This window comes from Ictalurus furcatus, chromosome 17 (genome assembly GCF_023375685.1).
Source record: "Ictalurus furcatus strain D&B chromosome 17, Billie_1.0, whole genome shotgun sequence".
NCBI classification, from domain to species: Eukaryota; Metazoa; Chordata; class Actinopteri; order Siluriformes; family Ictaluridae; genus Ictalurus; species Ictalurus furcatus.
Genome location: NC_071271.1, coordinates 485,626 through 510,625, shown reverse-complemented (window position 1 = coordinate 510,625; position 25,000 = coordinate 485,626). Strand labels below are relative to the sequence as shown.

The following is a 25,000-nucleotide window of genomic DNA, read 5'->3' as shown; positions in this document are numbered from 1 at the left end:
CGTACTCTTTTGCTACACACTCAAAAGTATGCACTTTTTTCCTTCACAAGAAGAGCACGTAGTGCGTAGTACAATTAGACAAGCACGAGCTCACAGAACATCATTACAAGTCTTTACAGAACCATAAACCGGCTAAACGTTCTCCGACATTATCAGATATTATAATATTGAGAGATTTGCGTGTTTATGGAAACAGCTTGCTCTACGAAGGACAGAACTCTGGATCATTACTGGTGTACGCAGAGCATCAGACCGAGCCACATCACACACACTCCACTGTTTGTCTGCTTCTTTATCCGAAATCTTTTCAGATCATCAGGCCTGAGGACTGATAAAGAGGTGCAACGTCTGAACTATAAAGATGTGGAGGCTGTGTGCCGCTGTGGTGCATTATGGGAGCAGAAGATTGTGTGGTACTTGTGTGTCTTCTTGTGCTTCTCCCTTTCTCTCCACACGAACGCTCACATTTTCAGTGCAAAGCAGCAACAATAACCCGCGTGTTCATGACACGGTGGGAGCTACGGTAATTACCAGACGACGACTCCGAGCTGTTCATCTCCTCGGCCTGGGATAACGAGCCGTTTCTATGGAAACGCACACAACACCTCGAGGTGTTTCAGACCGAATGCACACCACAACACTAAACAACAATACACACACATACAAAGTTCCCTCCTCACGTTAGAACACGTTTTATACCCAGCTTTAATTAACCTGGTCTCTCCGGTCCACTCCGTCTTGTGATAAAGTCTCTTTTCCCAGTGTGAGGGTCATAACTAAACAATATACAGGTGTTTATGAATATTTGGCAGCAGGTCTTTGGAAAGTAGAGAGAAAAATTATTTTGCAAAATGGAAATGGAAAGAATAAAAAAAGAAAAAGAAATAAAGACAGAAATGGTATTAGTCTAGTGCATCTTGTTACAGGAAGGGAACTTTATTTATTTCTGACGTCGGACCTTCCTGTGACTGTGTATGTTATAACGATAACGCCATAGAAATCCTACAAACACTCGCGAGATATCATGCTAACACGGATCTCAGACGGAGATCCGCCTGAGAACACCTCCACCACCTGGTGACAAGACGCAACAACACTAGACGCAAATCAAAAGGAAGAAAAGGGGCAGAAAAGAAAATAAGAAAATGAATAAGGAGAGAAAGATAGAGAAAGAGTTATTCATTTGATTGTGTAGCATTAGTATTGACCCCCTCGGAACTCTTCTACATGGTGTACACACACACACGGTATAGATGTGCTTACCACTGCTGTCTCTCCTGTTTCTCAGGCTTCTCACTTTCATACACCACGGTCAGTCCCCAACTACAGGAGGAACAGAGTTACTGCAATACAACACTTTTTTATATGTTTCATAGTTAAACACTGCAGTATTACAGAGAAAGAGAAAGAGAGAGAGAGAGAGAGAGAGAGAGAGAGAGAGAGGAGACACATCATGCTCTTTACAGCGCAGCTTTGCTGCCTCTTAGTGGACACGAGTGGAACTGAACACTATACAGGAGAGTAATTCTGGTCTCACCATGTCGGGGGGCGGAGCTTCTTCTTTATCCCCTGATAGACTTTCAGACACTTCACAGGCCACTCCTTCTCCGCCCGATTACTCTGTACAGATAGAAAGAGAGTGAAAGAGAGTGAGTGAGAGAGAGAGAGAGAGAGCGCGAGAGAGAGAGAGAGAGAGAGAGAGAGAAAGAGCAAAGGAGAAAGAGAGAGAGAACATTAGAAATTAATCGAAATGAACGTTCCTAACATGACCATGCAATAAAAAAACCCAGACACGATATCCCATAATCCTCCTGTACAGCATGCATACTGGACGCCGACAGCAGACACACACAAACAATACTGTATCTACTCTAACACACCTACACCCACCCACACACACACACACAATACTGTATCTACTCTAACACACCTACACCCACACACACACCTACACCCACACACACACCTACACCCACCCACATAAACAATACTGTATCTACTCTAACACACCTACACCCACACACACACCTACACCCACACCTACACCCACCCACACACACAATACTGTATCTACTCTAACACACCTACACCCACACACACACCTACACCCACACCTACACCCACCCACACACACAATACTGTATCTACTCTAACACACCTACACCCACACACACACCTACACCCACTCACACACACAATACTGTATCTACTCTAACACACCTACACCCACTCACACACCTACACCCACACCTACACCCACCCACACACACAATACTGTATCTACTCTAACACACCTACACCTACACCCACACCTACACCCACCCACACACACAATACTGTATCTACTCTAACACACCTACACCCACACACACACCTACACCCACTCACACACACAATACTGTATCTACTCTAACACACCTACACCCACACACACACCTACACCCACACCTACACCCACCCACACACACAATACTGTATCTACTCTAACACACCTACACCCACACACACACCTACACCCACACACACACACAATACTGTATCTACTCTAACACACCTACACCCACACACACACCTACACCCACACACACACACAATACTGTATCTACTCTACAACACCTACACAACCACACACCCACCCACACAATACTGTATCTACTCTAACACACCTACACAACCACACACCCACAATGTACACACAATGTAATGTGATTGGAGAATCCAACAGCACTGTGGTGTAATAAAACCTAACGAATGAGCGAATTCTGGTGGAAAATGGTGGCAAATTTAATCCCTGTCCTTCAGTGGTATTCATTTTCATGAAGTCTGTGTCTCTTTATTAAGAGAAATTTGCATTGACTCCGCCCCAAATGACAAAAAACATATGTGAGACAAACCGCTGAAATTTATTTCCACTGTCAAAATTAAGCAGTTTGTGTCAATAAAGAGTTTTAGAGATGAGGATATGCCTAACACACACACACACACACACACACACACACACACACACTCACCCGGACGTCTTTGTAGAGTCGTAGTGAGTTCTGGTTGAGCATGAAGTATCGATCGTTGAAGCTTCCTGTACTCAGACCAAGCAGACTGCGCTCCTCTCTAAACTTCAGCATGCCATGTTTAGTCACATCCACTTTACTGGCTGTGACACACACACACACATTTTCCTACATTAGCGAGGTACTTTGCGTATTAGTGCAGTGAAATAACACAAAACCCTTTGACTCTTTTAGTTTTTCTAATAAAAGCAAAGCTGCAGATTTTCACACACACACACACACACACACACACCCAGGTAGATGAGCATGGCCTCCATGGCATAGTGCTTTTTGATGACCAGGTTACTGTCTGTCCCCAAACTGTGCAGGATCGGCAACACTCGCTCCTGATAGTGCAGAGGACGCTCTGAGACACGGGGAGAGAGAGAGAGAGAGAGAGAGAGAGAGGGGGGGGGGTGGGGGGGGGGGAGAGAGAGGGAGGGGGAGAGAGAAAGAGGGAGGAGAGAGAGAGAGGGAGAGAGAGACGGAAGGGGAGAGAGAGAGGGAGGGGAGAGAGGGAAGGGGAGAGAGAGAGGGAAGGGGAGAGAGAGAGGGAGAGAGAGAGGGAAGGGGAGAGAGGGAAGGGGAGAGAGAGAGGGAAGGGGAGAGAGAGAGGGAGAGAGAGAGGGAAGGGGAGAGAGGGAAGGGGAGAGAGAGAGGGAGAGAGAGAGGGAAGGGGAGAGAGACAGAGGGGAAAGAGAGAGGGAGGGGAAAGGGGGGGTGAGAGAGGGAGGGGGAGAGAGAGAGGTGGGGAGAGAGGTAGGGGGGAGGGAGGGGGGATGTGAGAGGAGGGGACAGAAACAGACATACAGACAGAGAAGAAGGAAAAAATAAACCTATTAATTTGGTTGTGTGTGTATATTCATGTACTGTACATTTGTGTGAAACACTTTAGGGAAAAATAAAAAGTTACAATAACCTGGTTGCATAAGTTTGCACACCCTTTTATAATTGGGGATGTGGCTGTGTTCAAAACCAACCAATCACATTCAATCTCATGTTCAAAAGTAATGATCATACAGCGGTCCTCAATGAAGATTCTGATTAACCCCAAATAAAGACCAGCTGTTTCTGTAGTGTTTTCTTCACATCTTCTTGTTTTCATCTGACTGCTGAAGCCCTGGTCCTCAAAGAGCTTACAAAGCATGTACAGTATCTCACTTGTTGAAAGGAATTGATCAACAGAGGGATATAAAAGAATTCCCAAAACATTCAGCACCACAGTGACATCACGTCCATCCAAAATGTACAAAACCTTACCAGGGAGGCTGCCAAGAGACCCACGGCAACATTACAGGAGCTGCAGGAATGTCTGACAAGAACTGATTACTCTCTGCATGTGAACACACGTATATTCTTCACATGTCTGGGCTACAGGGTGGGGCGGCTAGAAGGAAGCCCTTCCTCACAAAAAAAAAAAACATCCAAGCCCTATATCACTATATCACCCCAAAACCATGTGTTAAATATGTTATGGTCTGCTGAGAACAATTCCAAAAGGTATGCTTGGCACAAAAAAAGAACATCACCAAAAGAACACCATCCCCACGGTGAAGCACGGTGGAGGCAGCATCGTGCTTTAGGCCTGCTATTCTTCAGCCAGAACTGGGGATTTTATCAAGGTGGGGGGGAAGACCAAAAGAAGATCGAGCCCAGACCTGAATCAAGCTAAAATCTGTGGGGTGACCTGAAGAGTGCTCTGCACAGGAGATGCCCTCACAGTCTGATGGGCCTAGAATGCTTTTGCGAGAAAGAGTGAGAAGTCAAGATGTTCCACGCTGACTCTGACCCAAAAAGACTGAGTGGTGTAATAAAACCAAAAGGTGTTTCAACAACGTATTAGTTTAGGGGTGTGTATACTTTTGCAACTAGGTTATTGTACGTTTTTTATTTTTTCTTTTTTCACGCAAAAAAGTATCTGATTGTTTTCCGCTTCATTTATATACGTGTATATAAATATATATATATAAATAAAATATAAATATATATATATATCACACAGAGGAGGAAAAAATTCTGACATGATTCATCTTGGTTTCGTTATTTACATCACAAAAACCTGCCATTTGTACAGGGGTGTGTATACTTTTCATATCCATCATACGTACGTGTGTGTGTGTGTGTGTGTGTGTGTGTGTGTGTGTGTCTCACCCGTCTCCTCTTTCTCATTGACCTCGAAGCAGCACCAGTAGTCCTTCTCCTTGATGCTGATCTTCCTGCGGTCCAGGATCTCGAAGACCAGCTCAGCCGCCGTCATCGTGGCCGGGATCTGCAGGTCAAAGGTCAGTTCCGAAAGTCTCACAAAATTCTGTACAATTCTGTAGCAAAGGTCAAAGGTCAGAAGTTACCTTCACATGCTGCTCAGCTGTCTCCTTCTTCTCCTCCAGATATACGGTGCAGATAAAATCTCCACTGGCCTGCACACACACACACACACACACACACAGTTTAACTGATTATTAGGAATATAGAATTAGTGTTAAAGACAAAACCTGCTCCAAACAGCACACATTCACTCCACACGCTCACGCTGTAGGGTAGAACAGTGGTAGAACCCTACACAGTGCACGATACACGTTGTAGAACACCTGGGACTCATTAGATATATATAACGTATAAAATCATGTGTAAAGATGCAGGTTATAAACGTAAGATTCTAAACAATTGCAGTGTTTATATTACAGTATTTCAGCAGCTACTGTTTTATCCAGCATTAACACAAACACTGCACTTTACTTTAACCATAAACACAACACACAAAACACTTAGAGGAGCAGAACATTATATAAACACACACTGGAACCCTGAACACACATCAATCTGGATCACACACTCACACACACACACACACAGTCTCTCTCACACTCGCACACAAACCCACACACACTCACATACTCTCATGCACTCTGTCACACACACACACATACAAACACACTGTCACACATACACACATTCACATACAAACACACACACACACAAACACACTCATTCACACACACTCTCACACTCGCACACATGCTCTCTCACACACTCACACTTGCACACATTCACACACACACATGCATAAATACACACACACTCACACAAACACACTAACACACAACACTGACCCACTTGCACACACTCACCGGTCCTGTTTTAGGGTTGAGGTTATCTCGTAACTTAATGATGTAGGTGATCTCATCAAGCTGTCTCTTTAACTGCTGTTCATTAACCTACACACACACATTCACAAAAAAATAAATCAGTGTATCACTATCAGCTCCGCCACCAGGGGGCAACATTGTTGTACATATTACTCTAGGATATGGCCAACCACACACACACACACACACCCACACACAGACACACACACCCACACACACGTTAGTTTTTATCTTTGTGAGGACTTTCCATTGACATAATGCTTACTGTAAATGGTTAATCCTAAACCTTAACTCTGAACTTAACTTTAACTTCAATGACTATTAATATTTCGGATCTTCGAAAGATTTATAAATAAATATTTACATAAAATTTACGTCGTTTTTGTAAGCATGCTGTTTTATGAGAAGCGGCTGATTGTGAGGACTTCTATTTTTTTGTGTTTTTCGGGCCTCACGAGACCTCCACACACACACACACACACACACACACAGACACACACAGACACAGACACACACTCACGCTGAAAATGGTGATGTAGTGCTGTATGAGGTCCTCCACTACACGTCCTGCATTGTAGTCTTGACCGTCTGTCTGGAAAAGCGTCGGCCCGAAAACTATTGCCAGGTTATGGAGGTTCATTTGGTTGAGTTCTGAAAACCGCTGCACGCTACACACACACACACACACACACACACACACACACACACACAGCAATCACATAAATAGTTCAAATGTGTTGATGTGAAAAATATCATGTCCGAATATGAAAATGGGGAAGAGCTTACTGAGAAAGAGGAAGTGTGTGTGTCGGTGTATGTGTAGGTGTGCCAACACAGTTAGTGTTCCTCTGTGTGTGTGCATGTGTGTGTGTGTGTGTGTGTTTTACCAGAATAAGTGATTGACCAGTGTGCGTAGTGTGGCTTTGTTAACTTGAGGCAGATTTTCAAAAAGAAGTTGATACTGAGAGATCTTCCTGCTTTCATCTGAAAGAGCTGAACACACACACACACACACACACACACACACACATTCAGAAAAAAAAGAAATGAAAAGAACATACAAATTCAATTGAACCTAAAAGTATTTTTAACAATGTAATATAAATGAAATGAAAAGAAGAAATTTCATGTGTATTTTATGTTTTTGGATAAAAAGACACAGAAATGAACACAAAATCAAGTAAACGCGCAATACTCGGAGGAGTTTGCGATTTTTCTAAAATTAACGCAGATTTGGGCCTAGACGCGTCATGTGACGTCATCACAACACGCATTCAGCCAAAAACTCTTCGATTCACGTGAGTCAAACGTGAGTACAGCTAAAAGGTCTCATTTACCAACACACATCTCTGTGAAAGACCGTGCACAAGTATTTCCTGCCGCTGCAATTTCACCAATTCAAGCACAAAAACACGTACATAGAACTTACAAAAATGTGATATTACAAATTTTTACAAAAACCGCAACAAAATCAAGCATTTTAGCCACAACAAATCACAAAAAACCTCTGACATCCTGTACGGACTGAGTAAAGTTTTAATGTGTCCATGACCAGCACCTTTATGATACAGCGAGATGACAAAGTGTAATCAAACTTACACTCGATTACACAATCAAAAACAAAATACAACACGGATCCGTGAACGAGCGATAAACTGAGTACATTTTACTGGGTACATTGTGTGTGTGTGTGTGTGTGTGTTACCCGTAGTGCTGAGCCAGTTGTGTGATTGTGGACCAAACAGTCCCTCCTCGATGTCCCTGAAGAACCTCTTGAGGACGTTGGACACGTCGTCCACTTGGTGCTCTCCCTCTTTAAGCCACACGGAGCGAGCATCGTTCTTGAAGGTGTCCAGCAGGGAGGCGATCCTACTGTTCACTCCACTCTTACGGTAAATACCTTCTGACGCGAGGCCTGTACAGTACAAACACAAAGTGTCCATTTCAAACATTTCATCAAAAACATTACTGCACCTTCAGAAAAAAAAGTATCTAACAGTACACTTGACACACTGTTTAAACCTGGCACAATGTTTTAGAAATATTTCTGAAATAAAACTAACCCAAGTTTCCTGTTTATTTCCTGGGAAACACATTTTTAAAACTGAGCGTTTAATCGAACATATGTACTTTTTTGTTGTCACTCTCATCTCAACTCATCTCTTGATAACAACTTCTGGGTTAGATTTTTATCATGGGAAAAAAATTCCAAGCCCTTTTCCTGGAGGACTTTTTAAACCTGCACAGTTTACTTCCTGTTTTGAAAAATCTTTAAATTGACTGGATAATTAACCTGGAATGCACTATGGAACAATGGATCACTTTACAAAAGATTATCCATCCATCTTCTGTACCGCTTATCCTACACAGGGTCGCGTGGAGCCTGGAGCCTATCCCAGGGGTCTTGGGGCACAAGGCAGGGGGCACACTGGACGAGGTGGCAACTCATCAAAGGGCACAGTCACACACACACACAATTTGGAAATAGCCAATCAGCCTACAACACAAGTCTTTAACTTGGGGAGGAAACCAGAGTACCTCAAGGAAATCCTGAGACTATGCAAACTTCACGCGCACGGGGCGATGACAGGATCCGAACCCCAACCCCGGGGGCGCGAGGCAGACGTGCTAACCACTAAGCCGCCGTGCCTCCCACAAAAGAATATCTATAACATTACACACAGGCACAGGCTTTTGACCTAACTGAACTATACACTTTACAAAGATCAGAAACTTGAGCTTTAAACTGTATCTTGAATCACCTTAGTGCACTGTTATCCTGCGCTAGATAACACACACCACACACTTCTAAGCTCGTAGGCTCGTTAGTGAGCCTCTAAACCAGCCAGACTTTTATGTCTAGGTTCAGCACCGACACCTTTAGCTCTAAGGATGTTATGTGACACTGATTTTATTTTCTAACCACAATTATTTTTTCTTTTCTTTAGTCACCATGTTGCATTTCTTGTTATTTCAATCAGCTATTAATGCACAACTCTTCAACAGAATCCAGAGCTCTTTCCAGACATATTTATATTCAGCTCTCTTGCTAATAAAAAAATAGGTTAAAAAACCCCAGAAATTGTGTGTTTGTGCAGAGTGAATAAAGACATAAAAGTTTAGTACCAACTTCACTGTCCTGCAGTTTCTATTAACTACACAATTTATTTTAATTTTTCCAAATGTTTTAATTAGCACTCTGAAGGGTTCTAACATCTACACACTTGTACAAGAACCCTGTTCAATTCCAATATGGCTGACCAAATAAACTTTACTGTGACCTCATAAGGTCTAAAGATCAGTGGATACACTGAAACACACACAGTCACGTCACTTGAGTGTATGATCAGTTACTCAGGTGACACGTTAAGGTCCAGCTGAAGGTAAGAAATCGATTCATTTTATACGAACCTGTTGACTTGTACAAAACCACAGCTTGTTTCCACACTCACTCACAAACACACACACACACACGCAGGCACGAACTATAAGCCTTCCTCACATTTAACCAGAAACTTGTGGTCGCCAAATCTACTGCAACATTGTATTCACGCTACAACGTCAAGACTAGACAAGTGCCGTATTATAGGAATTATCATCACTGCATGATACACGATTGCAAAACAATCTGGTGTTACAGAATGATTTGGGCACAACACCCTGCTGAAATAAAAACCCTAATGGGACTCTGCATCTGTTACACTCACTAAATAATGCACGCTTAATTCAAATAAAAATCTATTTCCATTACAAGGTGTTTTTTTTAAATCTGAGGTAGTTTTGCTGATCCCTAACTTCCCCATTCCAGTACAATTATCATCACACACACACACACACACACATTCTTAGCTCACGTTTGTTACGGACGTATGTGCTATGTGAGTGAGTGAGAGTGTGTGTGTCTGTCTAAGCCTTTAATATGGCGTGACTGGAAATTCTGCTCATCCTTCTCATCAGGAAGCAGAAGACCAAAAAGATAACACTATATTACAGTAAATGTGATAAAGCTCCGGCTAATGTAAACACGTATACGTCCACACAACACTGTCCTGAACAAACACTGCTCACAAGTTCACAAGGTCATCTATTAAAGATACATGAAGTTACAAGTTAACCCACAGCTTTCAGACAGTGAAGATTTTCTAACTATTTTTGCCAGCTCGGGAATTTGAAAGTCTGTGAAACTCCATAACAAAACAAGAACTATTTATATTTAAATATAAAATCGGTAGTGACTAACAAAATCCAACCCAAAACTCCAGTGCAGTCTGATTAAAATAGGATCAGTGCACTTCAAAAATAAATCGGAAGTTATTCATCTCAGCGTTGGCTGTGAGTAGAATTATTTGTGATTAGTCTCTCTTTTTACTCATCATAGTCTGTAAAATTATAACCCTGTGATATATTTTAACCCTGTGTGACACCCAGAGTATAGTACAGTACAGATTAGTATAGAATAGTTTAATATGGTATAGTGTAATGATTTATAGTATTGAAAATTTTAGAATAGAGCAGTATAGTGTACTATAGCATAAAATACTACAGAACAGCATACTTAAGAATAGAATAATATAAAATAGAATGGCAAAGAATAGTACAGTATAGTACAGAATAATAAAGTAGAGTATTGTATAGAATAGTATAGTATAGTACAGAATAATAGAGTATGGTATAGTATAGTATAGTATAGTACAGAATAATAAAGTAGAGTATGGTATGGAATAGTATAGTATAGAATAATATAGTAGAGTATGGTATAGAATAATTTAATATAGTATAATATAGTAGAGTATGGTATAGAATAATTTAATATAGTATAATATAGTAGAGTATGGTATAGAATAGTATAGTATAGAATAATATAGTAGAGTGTGGTATAGAATAATTTAATATAGTATAATATAGTAGAGTATGGTATAGAATAGTATAGTATAGAATAATATAGTAGAGTATGGTATAGAATAATTTAATATAGTATAATATAGTAGAGTATGGTATAGAATAGTATAGTATAGAATAATATAGTAGAGTGTGGTATAGAATAGTATAGTATAGAATAATATAGTAGAGTATGGTATAGAATAATTTAATATAGTATAATATAGTAGAGTATGGTATAGAATAGTATAGTATAGAATAATATAGTAGAGTATGGTATAGAATAATTTAATATAGTATAATATAGTAGAGTATGGTATAGAATAGTATAGTATAGAATAATATAGTAGAGCGTGGTATAGAATAGTATAGTATAGAATAATATAGTAGAGTATGGTATAGAATGGTATAGTATAGTATAGAATAATATAGTAGAGTATGGTATAGAATGGTATAGTATAGTATAGAATAATATAGTAGAGTATGGTATAGAATAGTATAGTATAGAATAATATAGTAGAGTGTGGTATAGAATAGTATAGTATAGAATAATATAGTAGAGTGTGGTATAGAATAGTATAGTATAGAATAATATAGTAGAGTGTGGTATAGAATAGTATAGTATAGAATAATATAGTAGAGTGTGGTATAGAATAGTATAGTATAGAATAATATAGTAGAGTGTGGTATAGAATAGTATAGTATAGAATAATATAGTAGAGTGTGGTATAGAATAGTATAGTATAGAATAATATAGTAGAGTGTGGTATAGAATGGTATAGTACAGAATAATATAGTAGAGTGTGGTATAGAATAGTATAGTACAGTATAGAATAATATAGTAGAGTGTGGTATAGAATAGTATAGTATAGAATAATATAGTAGAGTGTGGTATAGAATAATATAGTAGAGTATGGTATAGAATAGTATAGTACAGTATAGAATAATATAGTAGAGTGTGGTATAGAATAGTATAGTATAGAATAATATAGTAGAGTGTGGTATAGAATAGTATAGTACAGTATAGAATAATATAGTAGAGTGTGGTATAGAATAGTATAGTATAGAATAATATAGTAGAGTATGGTATAGAATAATATAGTAGAGTATGGTATAGAATAGTATAGTACAGTATAGAATAATATAGTAAAGTGTGGTATAGAATAGTATAGTATAGAATAATATAGTAGAGTGTGGTATAGAATAGTATAGTACAGTATAGAATAATATAGTAGAGTGTGGTATAGAATAGTATAGTATAGAATAATATAGTAGAGTGTGGTATAGAATAGTATAGTATAGAATAATATAGTAGAGTGTGGTATAGAATAGTATAGTACAGAATAATATAGTAGAGTGTGGTATAGAATAGTATAGTACAGTATAGAATAATATAGTAGAGTGTGGTATTGAATAGTATAGTACAGTATAGAATAATATAGTAGAGTGTGGTATAGAATAGTATAGTATAGAATAATATAGTAGAGTGTGGTATAGAATAGTATAGTACAGAATAATATAGTAGAGTGTGGTATAGAATAGTACAGTACAGAATAATATAGTAGAGTGTGGTATAGAATAGTATAGTACAGAATAATATAGTAGAGTGTGGTATAGAATAGTATAGTACAGAATAATATAGTAGAGTGTGGTATAGAATAGTACAGTACAGAATAATATAGTAGAGTGTGGTATAGAATAGTATAGTACAGAATAATATAGTAGAGTGTGGTATAGAATAGTATAGTACAGTACAGAATAATATAGTAGAGTGTGGTATTGAATAGTATAGTACAGTACAGAATAATATAGTAGAGTATGGTATAGAATGGTATAGTATAGTATAGAATAATATAGTAGAGTATGGTATAGAATGGTATAGTATAGTATAGAATAATATAGTAGAGTATGGTATAGAATAGTATAGTACAGTATAGAATAATATAGTAGAGTATGGTATAGAATAGTATAGTATAGAATAATATAGTAGAGTGTGGTATAGAATAGTATAGTACAGAATAATATAGTAGAGTGTGGTATAGAATAGTATAGTACAGTATAGAATAATATAGTAGAGTATGGTATAGAATAGTATAGTATAGAATAATATAGTAAAGTGTGGTATAGAATAGTATAGTACAGAATAATATAGTAGAGTGTGGTATAGAATAGTATAGTACAGTATAGAATAATATAGTAGAGTGTGGTATAGAATAGTATAGTATAGAATAATATAGTAGAGTATGGTATAGAATAATATAGTAGAGTATGGTATTGAATAGTATAGTACAGTATAGAATAATATAGTAGAGTGTGGTATAGAATAGTATAGTATAGTATAGAATAATATAGTAGAGTATGGTATAGAATAGTATAGTACAGTATAGAATAATATAGTAGAGTGTGGTATAGAATAGTATAGTATAGAATAATATAGTAGAGTATGGTATAGAATAGTATAGTATAGAATAATATAGTAGAGTGTGGTATAGAATAGTATAGTATAATATAGTAGAGTGGTCTTTACCACATGGAATATAGAAGATATAGTACTATATAGATATAGTATACAGTAATATACAATATACATAAGGAGTATATAGAACAGTGTAGAATAGAACAGAATACTACAGTACATTACAGAATAGGACAGTACAGAATAAATGCAGTCATCACAGCATGCAATAAAATAGACTAGAGGAGAAGAAACCGCATTGCAGTGAGTTATTACAGAACATAATAGTGAGTATTTTTATTACCATACTGCGTGACGTAATGTATACAGCGCTCCACTATGAGCGGTATATCAGCCTCAGTGAGCTGCTGTTGACTCAGCGTATCTCCTGAACTCCCAGCAGCCCTCTGGATGGCTGACGCCCAGCCATGAAAGTCCAACTTCCTCTCTCCCTCAATGTACAGAGTCCTAAACCATGATAGAGACAGAGAGAGAGAGAGAGAGAGAGAGAGAGAGAAAAAGAGAGAGAGATCATCTACTTACTAACTACACTTTCCTGAATCACAGCCACATTTAAAACCATTAAAATCTACTTTTACTTCTTTATTTCACTAATTAGAAACAATCCACACCGAGGTTTATTGAAGTACTCACCTGCCCCGCTCCACGAGCACCAGAACTTCATTATCCCTCGCTAAAAGGAGGAGAAAGAGAAATTCAGTTCATTGTGGCATTGAATTCTCAGAAATATCTGAATGAGAATGAAATCAGGGTGAAATGAAATCAGTATGTGTGAATGAGAATGAAATCAGGGGAGAATGAAATCAGTATGTGTATTACACCGAGCTGTACTATGTACTGTAGAGTGTTATATTACATCCTGTACCACACTGCTGTCAATTCTGGGTTGATGCTAATCACACCTCATTTTGTGTTCCGGTTCTGTCTGATACTCAGTTCTACATGCGCCTCATGGTATGAAACCAGCTCCTCGTTTATTATGTCTAATTAGTGATTAAAGATTTACTGGGTGAGCGGTAACTTTCTCACCACCCTTTCTCACCCTCCACCCATCACTACACCTCCATTTTCTCCTCCCTGTTCTTCTGCTGATCTCTCCATCTCTGTCTTCACCATTTAACCCTAACCGACATTCTGACCCAAACACTAGCTAATTATATACAACACAAACCCTCCTGATGTTAGCATTTAGGCTAATTCCACACTCTTTATACCAGAAGGAGTAACACACTCAGCAGTGGAAAAGATGTTCTAAGAACCCTAACGTGAATATTTAGAGGAGATCTGACAGGAACCAGACCACTGCAACATTCATTTTCAGTTTAAATGATCAAACATTCACATCATTTCTATGCCTCATTTAGCCGCCTTTGCTAGCAAGTGTTCCAGGAAAGACCAGTCATTTTGCTGCTACCACTGTTCCTTTATTTTACATCCTCTTGAAGTCCTTCTGCTCAGACAAGCGTACCATTGTTTCCAAGTTTTAAATCAGCCCGATAGGGGGTCAACATGAAGCCATTATTTCAGGAAGAGATCCGTTTTTCTCAATCACACACTCATACTGATTCTCAAAACATACACAACACAAGTAAAAAAATAATTCTATAAAGAATACGTGGTGTTTAACAACTTACAGTTGCAATCAAAATGATTCGACCCCCAGTGCAAATCAATTTTATTGTCAAAATGTACAGACTTTCAGCTGTTTGCGATGAACAAATCAATCAAAAGCAGTTGAAATAGTTCAACACAACGAACGCTTCAAGCGGTTTCCTCAAATTCAACTGAAAATGCAACTTCTAATGATTTCTCCAGTTTCAACATTATTCAACACTCTGAATAGAATCCCTCACAACAGCACAGATATTCAACACAGGTGTTTTCTCAAGCACACCTGATACAGCTAATCAAGGGCTTCGTTAGTTGCAGCAGGTGTGCTTGAGCAGGTATGAAATACCTGAACTGGCTAGTGGTAGAAAATTCAAGAAATTCCTGGACGGTGCAGAAAAAGGAAGCTATCAACGTCTGCAAGCAGATTTGTGAGAAGGCAGGATGTGAAAAACCCTCGAGTGACTGTAAAAGACCTGCAGCAAGACTTGGTGTAACAGGCAGTGAGGTTTCAGTGAGCACAGTAAGGCGCGTACTAAACACAGAAGGTTTCCATGCCAGAACTCCAAGACGTTCACCACTACTGACCCAAAAGCACAAGAAAAGTCACTCAAAATCATATAAATAATCCACAGAAGTTTTGGGATTCTGTTCTGTGGAGCGATGAAACAAAACTGGAACTTTTCGGCAGGACGGATCAGCGGTATGTCTGGAGGAAGAAGAATGAAGAAAGAACACTCTGTCCACAGTCAAGCATGGTGGTGGCTCGGTGATGCTCTGCGGCTGCTTTGCATCCTCTGGCACTGGAAACCTGCAGCGTGTGGAAGGCGAGATGGATTCATTGAAGTATCAGGAAATCCTAGGAGAAAACTTCATGCCGTCTGTGAGGAAGCTGAAGCTTGGGCATCATTGGACCTTCCAACAGGACAACGATCTCAAGCATACCTCAAATTCCACTAAGGCTTGGTTGCAGAAGAAGTCCTGGAAGATTCTACAGGGCCATCACAGTCACCTGACTTGAAGGCCATAGAAAATCTCTGGTGGGATTTGAAGGCGGTGGTTGCAACACGCAAACCTAAGAATATTACTGAACTGGAGGCCGTTGCTCACGAGGAACGGGAGAAGATTCCTCAGGAACGCTGACAGAAGCTCTGCATCTCGTTTGCAGCAGGTCAGAACATCAAAAGGAGCTTTACTAAGTAATAAAGATGCTCGCCATGAAGGGGTGAATAACTTTGAAACTGGAGAAATCATTAGAAGTTGCATTTTCAGTTGAATTTGGGGAAACCGCTTGAAGCATTCGGTGTGTCGAACTATTTCAACTGCTTTTGTTTGATTTGTTCATCGCAAACAGCTGAAAGTCTGTACATTTTGACAATAAACCTGATTTGCAATGGGGGTCGAATCATTTTGATTGCACCTGTATAACTAATACCACAGCGCGCTTGAATTGTTAAGTCTGATTGGTCAGAAGGTGTGTATTATTTCTGTACAACAGTGCAGCTCAGACAGTAGTTCCAGCTGTGACATGAGCGACAGGTTTATATTAATGCTCTCACTCTAATCCATTATCGTTTCTATAGTAACAGCTCATTCACAGGGACTTGAAAAGCTATAAACGCAGCTTGTCATGTTACAGAGAAATCGCAAAGTGTAAACTCCTCTGTCCAGAAGATGTGGGAAAACTTACAGTTACCTCTGACTGTTACACAGCGCTGACACTGGAGACTCCTTCAATGAAATTTGACCTAAATAAACATCTCTTTACAGAACGCTTCTGTATCACTGAAGATTTTTTAATCTGTTTACGTGGGGCGTCTGCCGTACACGTCCCTGTGAATGAGCTGTTACTAGAGACACTTTCTCTGACTCACAGAGTTCCAGAAGTTTCTGAAGCTGGATGCTCTCGCGGCTCTGACTGTCTTCCAAACACACGTGCAGCGTGGACGCTTCGAGACAGAACCAGCCCAGCCTCCAGCTCTCCAGGTTTAGAGGGTCTTTATAGCGCAGACGCCCGAGCCGCTCAAAATCCTTCTGCAGGAGGTCTTCAGCACATGCTGGGATGAACGACTGCGCAGACAGGTAGACAGACAGACAGACGGACAGGTGGTTGGACAGACGGATGGCGAGATGGACAAACAGGACGTATGTCTTTATTGATCTCACTTTCTCAGAAGTACAGAATGTTCCAGACAGCAAGACAAACAACATTCATACATTAATAATAGACAGAATGAACTAACGGACTCTCGGCTGGCGGTTACCTTGGCGATGGACTTGACCCATTCCTTCATGGAGTCGGGATTGTCTGTCCCAAACAGGTAGAGACGCTCTGCATCTGAGTAAATCTCAAAAGAGTGATCGTACCTGAGAGACAGACAGGACAGGGGCAATCACTTATCTTAAATCACACACTGATGAACAAAGAGAGGGAGAGAGACAGAGAGACAGACAGACAGCAAGAGAGAGAGATAGAGAGACCGACAGACAGAGAGAGAGGTACAAACAGACAGACAGAGAGACAGACAGATAGGCAGAGAGACAGACACAGACAGCAAGAGGGAGACAGACAGACAGCAAGAGAGAGATAGAGAGACCGACAGACAGAGAGAGAGGTACAAACAGACAGACAGAGAGACAGACAGATAGGCAGAGAGACAGACACAGACAGCAAGAGGGAGACAGACGGACAGGAAGAGAGAGAGAGAGAGAGAGACAGACAGACACAGACAGACAGCAAGAGAGAGATAGAGAGACCGACAGACAGAGAGAGAGGTACAAACAGACAGACAGAGAGACAGACAGATAGGCAGAGAGACAGACACAGACAGCAAGAGGGAGACAGACGGACAGGAAGAGAGAGAGAGAGAGAGAGACAGACAGACACAGACAGACAGACAGTAAGAGAGCGAGAGTGACAGGGAGAGACAGACGGACAGACACACAGTGAGAGAGAGAGAGAGAAACAGACAGACAGACAGACAGAGAGAGACAGACAGACAGACAGACAGAGAGAGACAGACAGACAGACAGACAGATTAGTTGAATATCTGAAGAACAAGAACCTGAGAGAAAGACAAATTTGGACTATATATAGAGCGGGTGATCACAATCTAGAAATTGAAAAGGAAGACACACTCAAACCTATATTTATTATTTATTTATTGTTTTTTAAATGCCCCGCCAGCACCAGTGGCTGTTTTCATGGTAAGATGGGGGGTATGGCAGGTAAAGGCAAAGCAGAGCATTACAACAATAACATCTTACAACATTTCAGCAGCGTCAACAACGGTGTCTAATCTAATCGTGTCTGGATTGAAAGGGGGAGTTAAGGAATTGTCTTTCGTTTATAAGCGGTACGAGTTTATTATTGGATTAGATCTGATGGTGGGATTTGACAATCTGGAGTTCCTTAACAGCACCATCTGCTTGTTCGTTGCCGGACAGCTCCATATGGCCTGGTGTCCAGCAAAAAAGAAAAGATGTTGAAATTTTGTCTCTGTAAAGAATCCACTTGAACTAGGATGCTGGACATTATGGGATGTTCGGTCTTTAAGGATTGGAGTGCTTGAGAGAAGATTTTGAGTCTGTACAGATTAAAAAGTGCCGTTTCTGTGCGCTCTCTATCTGCTCTAGGGCTAGGAGCAAAACCCGGGCCACTAAAACACACAAACTCAGAGAACAAAGCCTCTGTAAACACTGTGAGCTACAGGAAATAGAAACAGAGACGACTTCACTCTGATCTGTCCAATATATAACCGCATCAGACAGGAATACTGCCTTAAACTCACATCCATCATCCCGAACTTCCCCTCTCTGAGACCTGAGCACAAACTGACTGGGGTTTTAGAGGAACATATCCACTCTTCATTATACAAGAAACACAAACACCTCTAATCCAATCTAATCTAATCTAATCCTTACACTGTCTATTAAAATAGTTCATATGTGTGTGTGTGTAATTTATATACATGAATCAAATACTGCATCTCTTCCTGTAACACATCTGTTAATTTAATGAATGTTTATTATTCATTATTATTCATGTTCAATGTTTCTTTTATTTATTATTGTTTTTCAATTCCTTCATTTGTTGTTACTGATTGCATATATAACTTCTTTATTCATTTGCTTTGGCAACATTGTTAAAACAATCATGCCAATAAAGCACTCTGTAAACTGTGACAGGCAGACAGAGAGAGACAGAGAGAGAGAGAGAGAGAGAGAGAGAGAGAGAGACAGGCAGACAGAGAGAGAGAGAGAGAGAGAGAGAGAGGCAGACAGAGAGAGAGAGAGAGAGAGAGAGAGAGAGAGAGAGAGAGAGAGAGAGACAGGCAGACAGAGAGAGAGAGAGAGAGAGAGAGAGGCAGACAGAGAGAGAGAGAGAGAGAGAGAGAGAGAGAGAGAGACAGGCAGACAGAGAGAGACAGAGAGAGAGAGAGAGAGGCAGACAGAGAGAGAGAGAGAGAGAGAGAGAGAGAGAGACAGGCAGACAGAGAGAGAGAGAGAGAGAGAGAGAGAGGCAGACAGAGAGAGAGAGAGAGAGAGAGAGAGAGAGAGAGAGAGAGACAGGCAGACAGAGAGAGACAGAGAGAGAGAGAGAGAGAGAGAGAGAGAGAGAGAGAGACAGGCAGACAGAGAGAGACAGAGAGAGAGAGAGAGAGAGAGACAGGCAGACAGAGAGAGAGAGAGAGAGAGAGAGGCAGACGGAGACACAGAGAGAGAGGCAGAGAGAGGCAGACAGAGAGAAAGAGAGAGAGGCAGACAGAGAGAAAGAGAGAGGCAGACAGAGAGAAAGAGAGAGAGGCAGACAGAGAGAAAGAGAGAGAGGCAGACAGAGAGAAAGAGAGAGGCAGACAGAGAGAAAGAGAGAGAGGCAGACAGAGAGAGACAGAGAGAGAGAGAGAGGCAGACAGAGACAGAGAGAGAAAGAGAGAGGCAGACAGAGAGAGAGAGAGAAAGAGAGAGGCAGACAGAGAGAGAGAGAGAGGCAGACAGAGAGAAAGAGAGAGAGGCAGACAGAGAGAGAGAAAGAGAGAGAGGCAGACAGAGAGAGAGAAAGAGAGAGAGGCAGACAGAGAGAGAGAGGCAGACAGAGAGAGAGAAAGAGAGAGAGGCAGACAGAGAGAGAGAGGCAGACAGAGAGAGAGAGAGAGAGAGAGAGACAGACAAGACACTCAGATGGACAGCGAGAGAGAGAGAGACAGTGAGAGAGAGAAAGACAGATAGAGAGAGACAGTCAGAGAGACCGATAGATAAACAGAGAGAGAGATAGACAGAGAGAGACCATCAGACGGACAGACAGACACAAATGGATGACGTAACCGACAGACAGACATAACGACAGAGAGGGAGAGACAGTAGAGTCAGTCGGACGGACAGACGGACAGAGAGACAGAGAGGAAGAGAGAAACAGCGCGAGAGAGAGAATCAGGTAGACAGACAGATAGAGAAACAGTCAGACAGATAAACAGCGAGAGAGAGAGAGACAGTCAGAGAGACAGACAGACAAACAGAGAGTGAGACAATCAGATGGACAGAGAGACAAAGACACAAATGGACAACGTAACAGACAGACAGACAACAGTGGATCAGACTTAAAATCTGTCAGTAGAGACAGACAGAGTGACAGAGCGAAACGTACAAGTTAACAGAGACAGAGTTGCCAGGACAGACAGACAGATCAACAGACAATCAGACAGACAGTTATACCCGTGTGTCTCAGGAGGACTGACAGCCAGACAGACGATCTCTTTCATCTTCAGTCCTCCGTTTGGCGTCGCATTTTTATCACTTTCATAATAATTGAAATGTCCATCATTCAGCACACACCACCTCCTACTGAACTCTGAGAGACAGAGAGAGAGAGAGACAGAGAGAAAGACAAAGAGAGACAGACAGTGAGAGACAGAGAAAGAGACAGAGAGAGACAGACAGCGAGAGACAGAGAAAGAGACAGAGAGACAGAGAGACAGAGAGAAACAGACAGATGGAGAGACAGAGACAGAGAGAGAGAAAGAGACAGATGGAGAGACAGAAAGACAGATAGAGACAGACAGAGAGAGAAAGAGACAGATGGAGAGACAGAAAGACAGACAGAGAGAGACAGAGAGAGAGAAAGAGACAGATGGAGAGACAGAAAGACAGACAGAGAGAGACAGAGAGAGAGAAAGAGACAGATGGAGAGACAGAAAGACAGACAGAGAGAGACAGAGAGAGAGAAAGAGACAGATGGAGAGACAGAAAGACAGACAGAGAGAGACAGAGAGAAAGAGACAGAAAGACAGACAGAGAGAGAGAAAGAGACAGATGGAGAGACAGAAAGACAGACAAAGAGAGAGAAAGAGACAGATGGAGAGACAGAAAGACAGACAGAGAGAGAGAAAGAGACAGATGGAGAGACAGAAAGACAGACAGAGAGAGAGAAAGAGACAGATGGAGAGACAGAAAGACAGACAGAGAGAGAGAAAGAGACAGATGGAGAGACAGAAAGACAGACAGAGAGAGAGAAAGAGACAGATGGAGAGACAGAAAGACAGACAGACAGAGAGAAAGAGACAGATGGAGAGACAGAAAGACAGACAGAGAGAGAGAAAGAGACAGATGGAGAGACAGAAAGACAGATAGAGACAGACAGAGAGAGAAAGAGACAGATGGAGAGACAGAAAGACAGACAGAGAGAGACAGAGAGAGAGAAAGAGACAGATGGAGAGACAGAAAGACAGACAGAGAGAGACAGAGAGAAAGAGACAGAAAGACAGACAGAGAGAGAGAAAGAGACAGATGGAGAGACAGAAAGACAGACAGAGAGAGAGAAAGAGACAGATGGAGAGACAGAAAGACAGACAGAGAGAGAGAAAGAGACAGATGGAGAGACAGAAAGACAGACAGAGAGAGAGAAAGAGACAGATGGAGAGACAGAAAGACAGACAGAGAGAGAGAAAGAGACAGATGGAGAGACAGAAAGACAGACAGAGAGAGAGAAAGAGACAGATGGAGAGACAGAAAGACAGACAGAGAGAGAGAAAGAGACAGATGGAGAGACAGAAAGACAGACAGAGAGAGAGAAAGAGACAGATGGAGAGACAGAAAGACAGACAGAGAGAGAGAAAGAGACAGATGGAGAGACAGAAAGACAGATAGAGACAGACAGAGAGAGAAAGAGACAGATGGAGAGACAGAAAGACAGACAGAGAGAGAGAAAGAGACAGATGGAGAGACAGAAAGACAGACAGAGAGAGAGAAAGAGACAGATGGAGAGACAGAAAGACAGACAGAGAGAGAGAAAGAGACAGATGGAGAGACAGAAAGACAGACAGAGAGAGAGAAAGAGACAGATGGAGAGACAGAAAGACAGACAGAGAGAGAGAAAGAGACAGATGGAGAGACAGAAAGACAGACAGAGAGAGAGAAAGAGACAGATGGAGAGACAGAAAGACAGACAGAGAGAGAGAAAGAGACAGATGGAGAGACAGAAAGACAGACAGAGAGAGAGAAAGAGACAGATGGAGAGACAGAAAGACAGATAGAGGGATGGAGAGAGTTTATATAAATTGTTGATTTTTTTGGTGATCACTCAGAAGACTTGTGTGCTAATGTAGCTAACAGTTAGCGCGTGGCCTCCAGTTTAGCACACTGCAGTAAATGTGTCTCTGTAAATCATCTCCTCGGTCAGTTTTATGGAGTCGTTCAGTGATTGTGATTGGCTCACCTTCCTTACTCTTCCGCTCTGTGATTGGTCGCGCCATAGAGGCGGTCTTAAAAAGGAAGCCGTTGTGTGTAATGGAAGGCGGGGCCATGTAGTGCTCTGTGTGCATGGCCAGTTTGACCTCTGACCTCGGAATCTCTGTGGGGTCAAAAGCAAAATGTTACAACTCCTCCTCCTTTTAAAACGTGAGCTCCACCTACCATTAAGCTCCGCCCCCACGTCCAGAAACTGACCTATGTTGCGGTTCTGAGTGAGGAATTCCACCTGCAGATTCTGGCCGTGGTGCAGGGCCAGGGCGATAGGACTGGGGAATTCTGGGATACCCGTGTCACAGTTCACATCGGCACCGCAGAAGACGAGGGCGAGAGTCTCGCACACATCGTTAGACTGCACGTTAATACACAGCGCCTGGGAGAGACACAGAGACACAGCCAGACATTAACGCTAATCAGCTCTGAAAGAATCGCAGGATTTCTGTTTCAAAAAGTTAGAGTAATAGAAAGACGTAATTATATAAAAAGGTCCTGTAGACAGCAGAATACACACACACACACACACATACACACACACTTTTACACTGCAACACACTAGTTTCTCTCTCAGTTGCCATCTCCTCTGCATACAGCAATCTGAAACGGATCATTTTTGTCTCTGACTTGTTTACTACATGAGAAATGTTACTGCTGATGTTTGTGTGTTTTTATACAGAACAATAATCAACTCTTCAAAATACATAAATGTTCAAATAATAATATAAGTGAAATAACTCCAGCTAAAGTGCTAGATTTCCAGTCAAGACTCCTGATGCAGTTAAACAGCCACATGACCGTGACAAGGCTGTGTGCTGTATTGTTCACGGGCAGAATCGTCACGTGTCTCTGTCACGCTCTGATCATGAACGATCGACTTCACTGCAAAATACAACCAGAATCCTTCAACAACAACACAACTCCACTTCACCTCACAATGCTGTATAAACAGTGCGAACATCCACACACTCACACACACACACACACACACACACACACACTCTCACACTCTCACTCACTCACTCACACACACACACACCCACTCAGCCACCCACTCACACACACACCCACACACTCACCCACACACTCTCCCTCACATACACACTCACTCACTCACACACTCACTCACACACTGCTGAACCCTCACATTCCTACAGCAGTGTGTGAGAGTTTCACAACATTCCAGGATGGACATTTGAGAAAACTGCACATTTTTCTAGAAAACAAAAGCTCAAATGACAAAGCAAGCTGTATGTTAGAATAATCAATCATCACATTTACCTACTTGTTAAAGAATGATCTTTATTTCCTTATTTTATTGCCTGCCCCGCTGATAAATAAAGTTTAGTTGAATCGGTTTAACATCTCTTATTTTGAGGTGTAGGGGTCGTGACCTTTACTGACTCTCAGTGCTGTGTTATGGGAAAGGAACGAATGTGTGTCTGTGTGTGTGTGTGTGTGTGTGTGTGTGTGTGAGAGTGTGTGTGTGTGTGTTTTTACAGCTGAATCGCCTACACTGGACTGCAGCAGGACAGCAGATGAACTTTCTTCTCTTTTCCCACACACACACACACACACACACACACACATCTGATATTCATTTACTCTTCTGCATTGTTCTTCATTACTGATCTTCACTCTGTGTTAACTCTGAACGTACGTGTGCTGATGATCAGTTCTATGATGCATCACAATATTAAAATGGGACTCACGGGTGTGTTATTACTCCGGAGGTTTTTTGTGAATTCTTGATGTTGCTGTGGCTTTTTTCAAAAGTTGTGATGCCATTTGCGTTTTTGTGCGGAAAACTACTGGAATTGGCGAAATTGTAATTGCCCGAAATTCTTTCACAGTGATGTTTGTTGGTAAACGTGTTCGACGCACGTGAATCGAAGACGGCTTTGGTTCAACGCGCGTCGTCACATGACTAAATCTGCAGAAAAAAGTTTCCTTGACTTTGCATTCATGTCTGCGATATGAAATGCTGGAGGGACTGTACATCTCAGACGAGCTTCATCTGAATAACCGGGGCTTGAAATAAACACAACGCTACACAGATCTGTGGCGATAATACACACGGCTCCACAGCGAGCACGTGCAACAACACA

At 41.3% G+C, this 25,000-nt stretch overlaps 1 protein-coding gene across 7 annotated transcripts in view; it reads right to left on the bottom strand.

Moving 5' to 3' along the window:
- Positions 1-25,000, bottom strand: part of LOC128621679 (arf-GAP with Rho-GAP domain, ANK repeat and PH domain-containing protein 1) — a 106,930-nt gene that overhangs the window by 7,716 nt on the left and 74,214 nt on the right. For all 7 annotated transcript variants that reach the window (XM_053647629.1, XM_053647630.1, XM_053647632.1 and 4 more), the window contains 17 exons: positions 23,097-23,271; positions 22,867-23,001; positions 20,868-21,003; positions 17,420-17,522; positions 17,030-17,225; positions 14,181-14,220; positions 13,831-13,994; positions 7,899-8,108; positions 7,081-7,186; positions 6,714-6,861; positions 6,176-6,262; positions 5,396-5,464; positions 5,199-5,316; positions 3,301-3,414; positions 3,012-3,151; positions 1,538-1,620; positions 1,264-1,323 (listed from right to left, as the gene is read on the bottom strand). In XM_053647629.1, the coding sequence (XP_053503604.1) occupies positions 1,264-1,323; positions 1,538-1,620; positions 3,012-3,151; positions 3,301-3,414; positions 5,199-5,316; positions 5,396-5,464; positions 6,176-6,262; positions 6,714-6,861; positions 7,081-7,186; positions 7,899-8,108; positions 13,831-13,994; positions 14,181-14,220; positions 17,030-17,225; positions 17,420-17,522; positions 20,868-21,003; positions 22,867-23,001; positions 23,097-23,271 (2,084 nt within the window). The remainder of the gene's footprint in view (positions 1-1,263; positions 1,324-1,537; positions 1,621-3,011; positions 3,152-3,300; positions 3,415-5,198; positions 5,317-5,395; positions 5,465-6,175; positions 6,263-6,713; positions 6,862-7,080; positions 7,187-7,898; positions 8,109-13,830; positions 13,995-14,180; positions 14,221-17,029; positions 17,226-17,419; positions 17,523-20,867; positions 21,004-22,866; positions 23,002-23,096; positions 23,272-25,000) is intronic.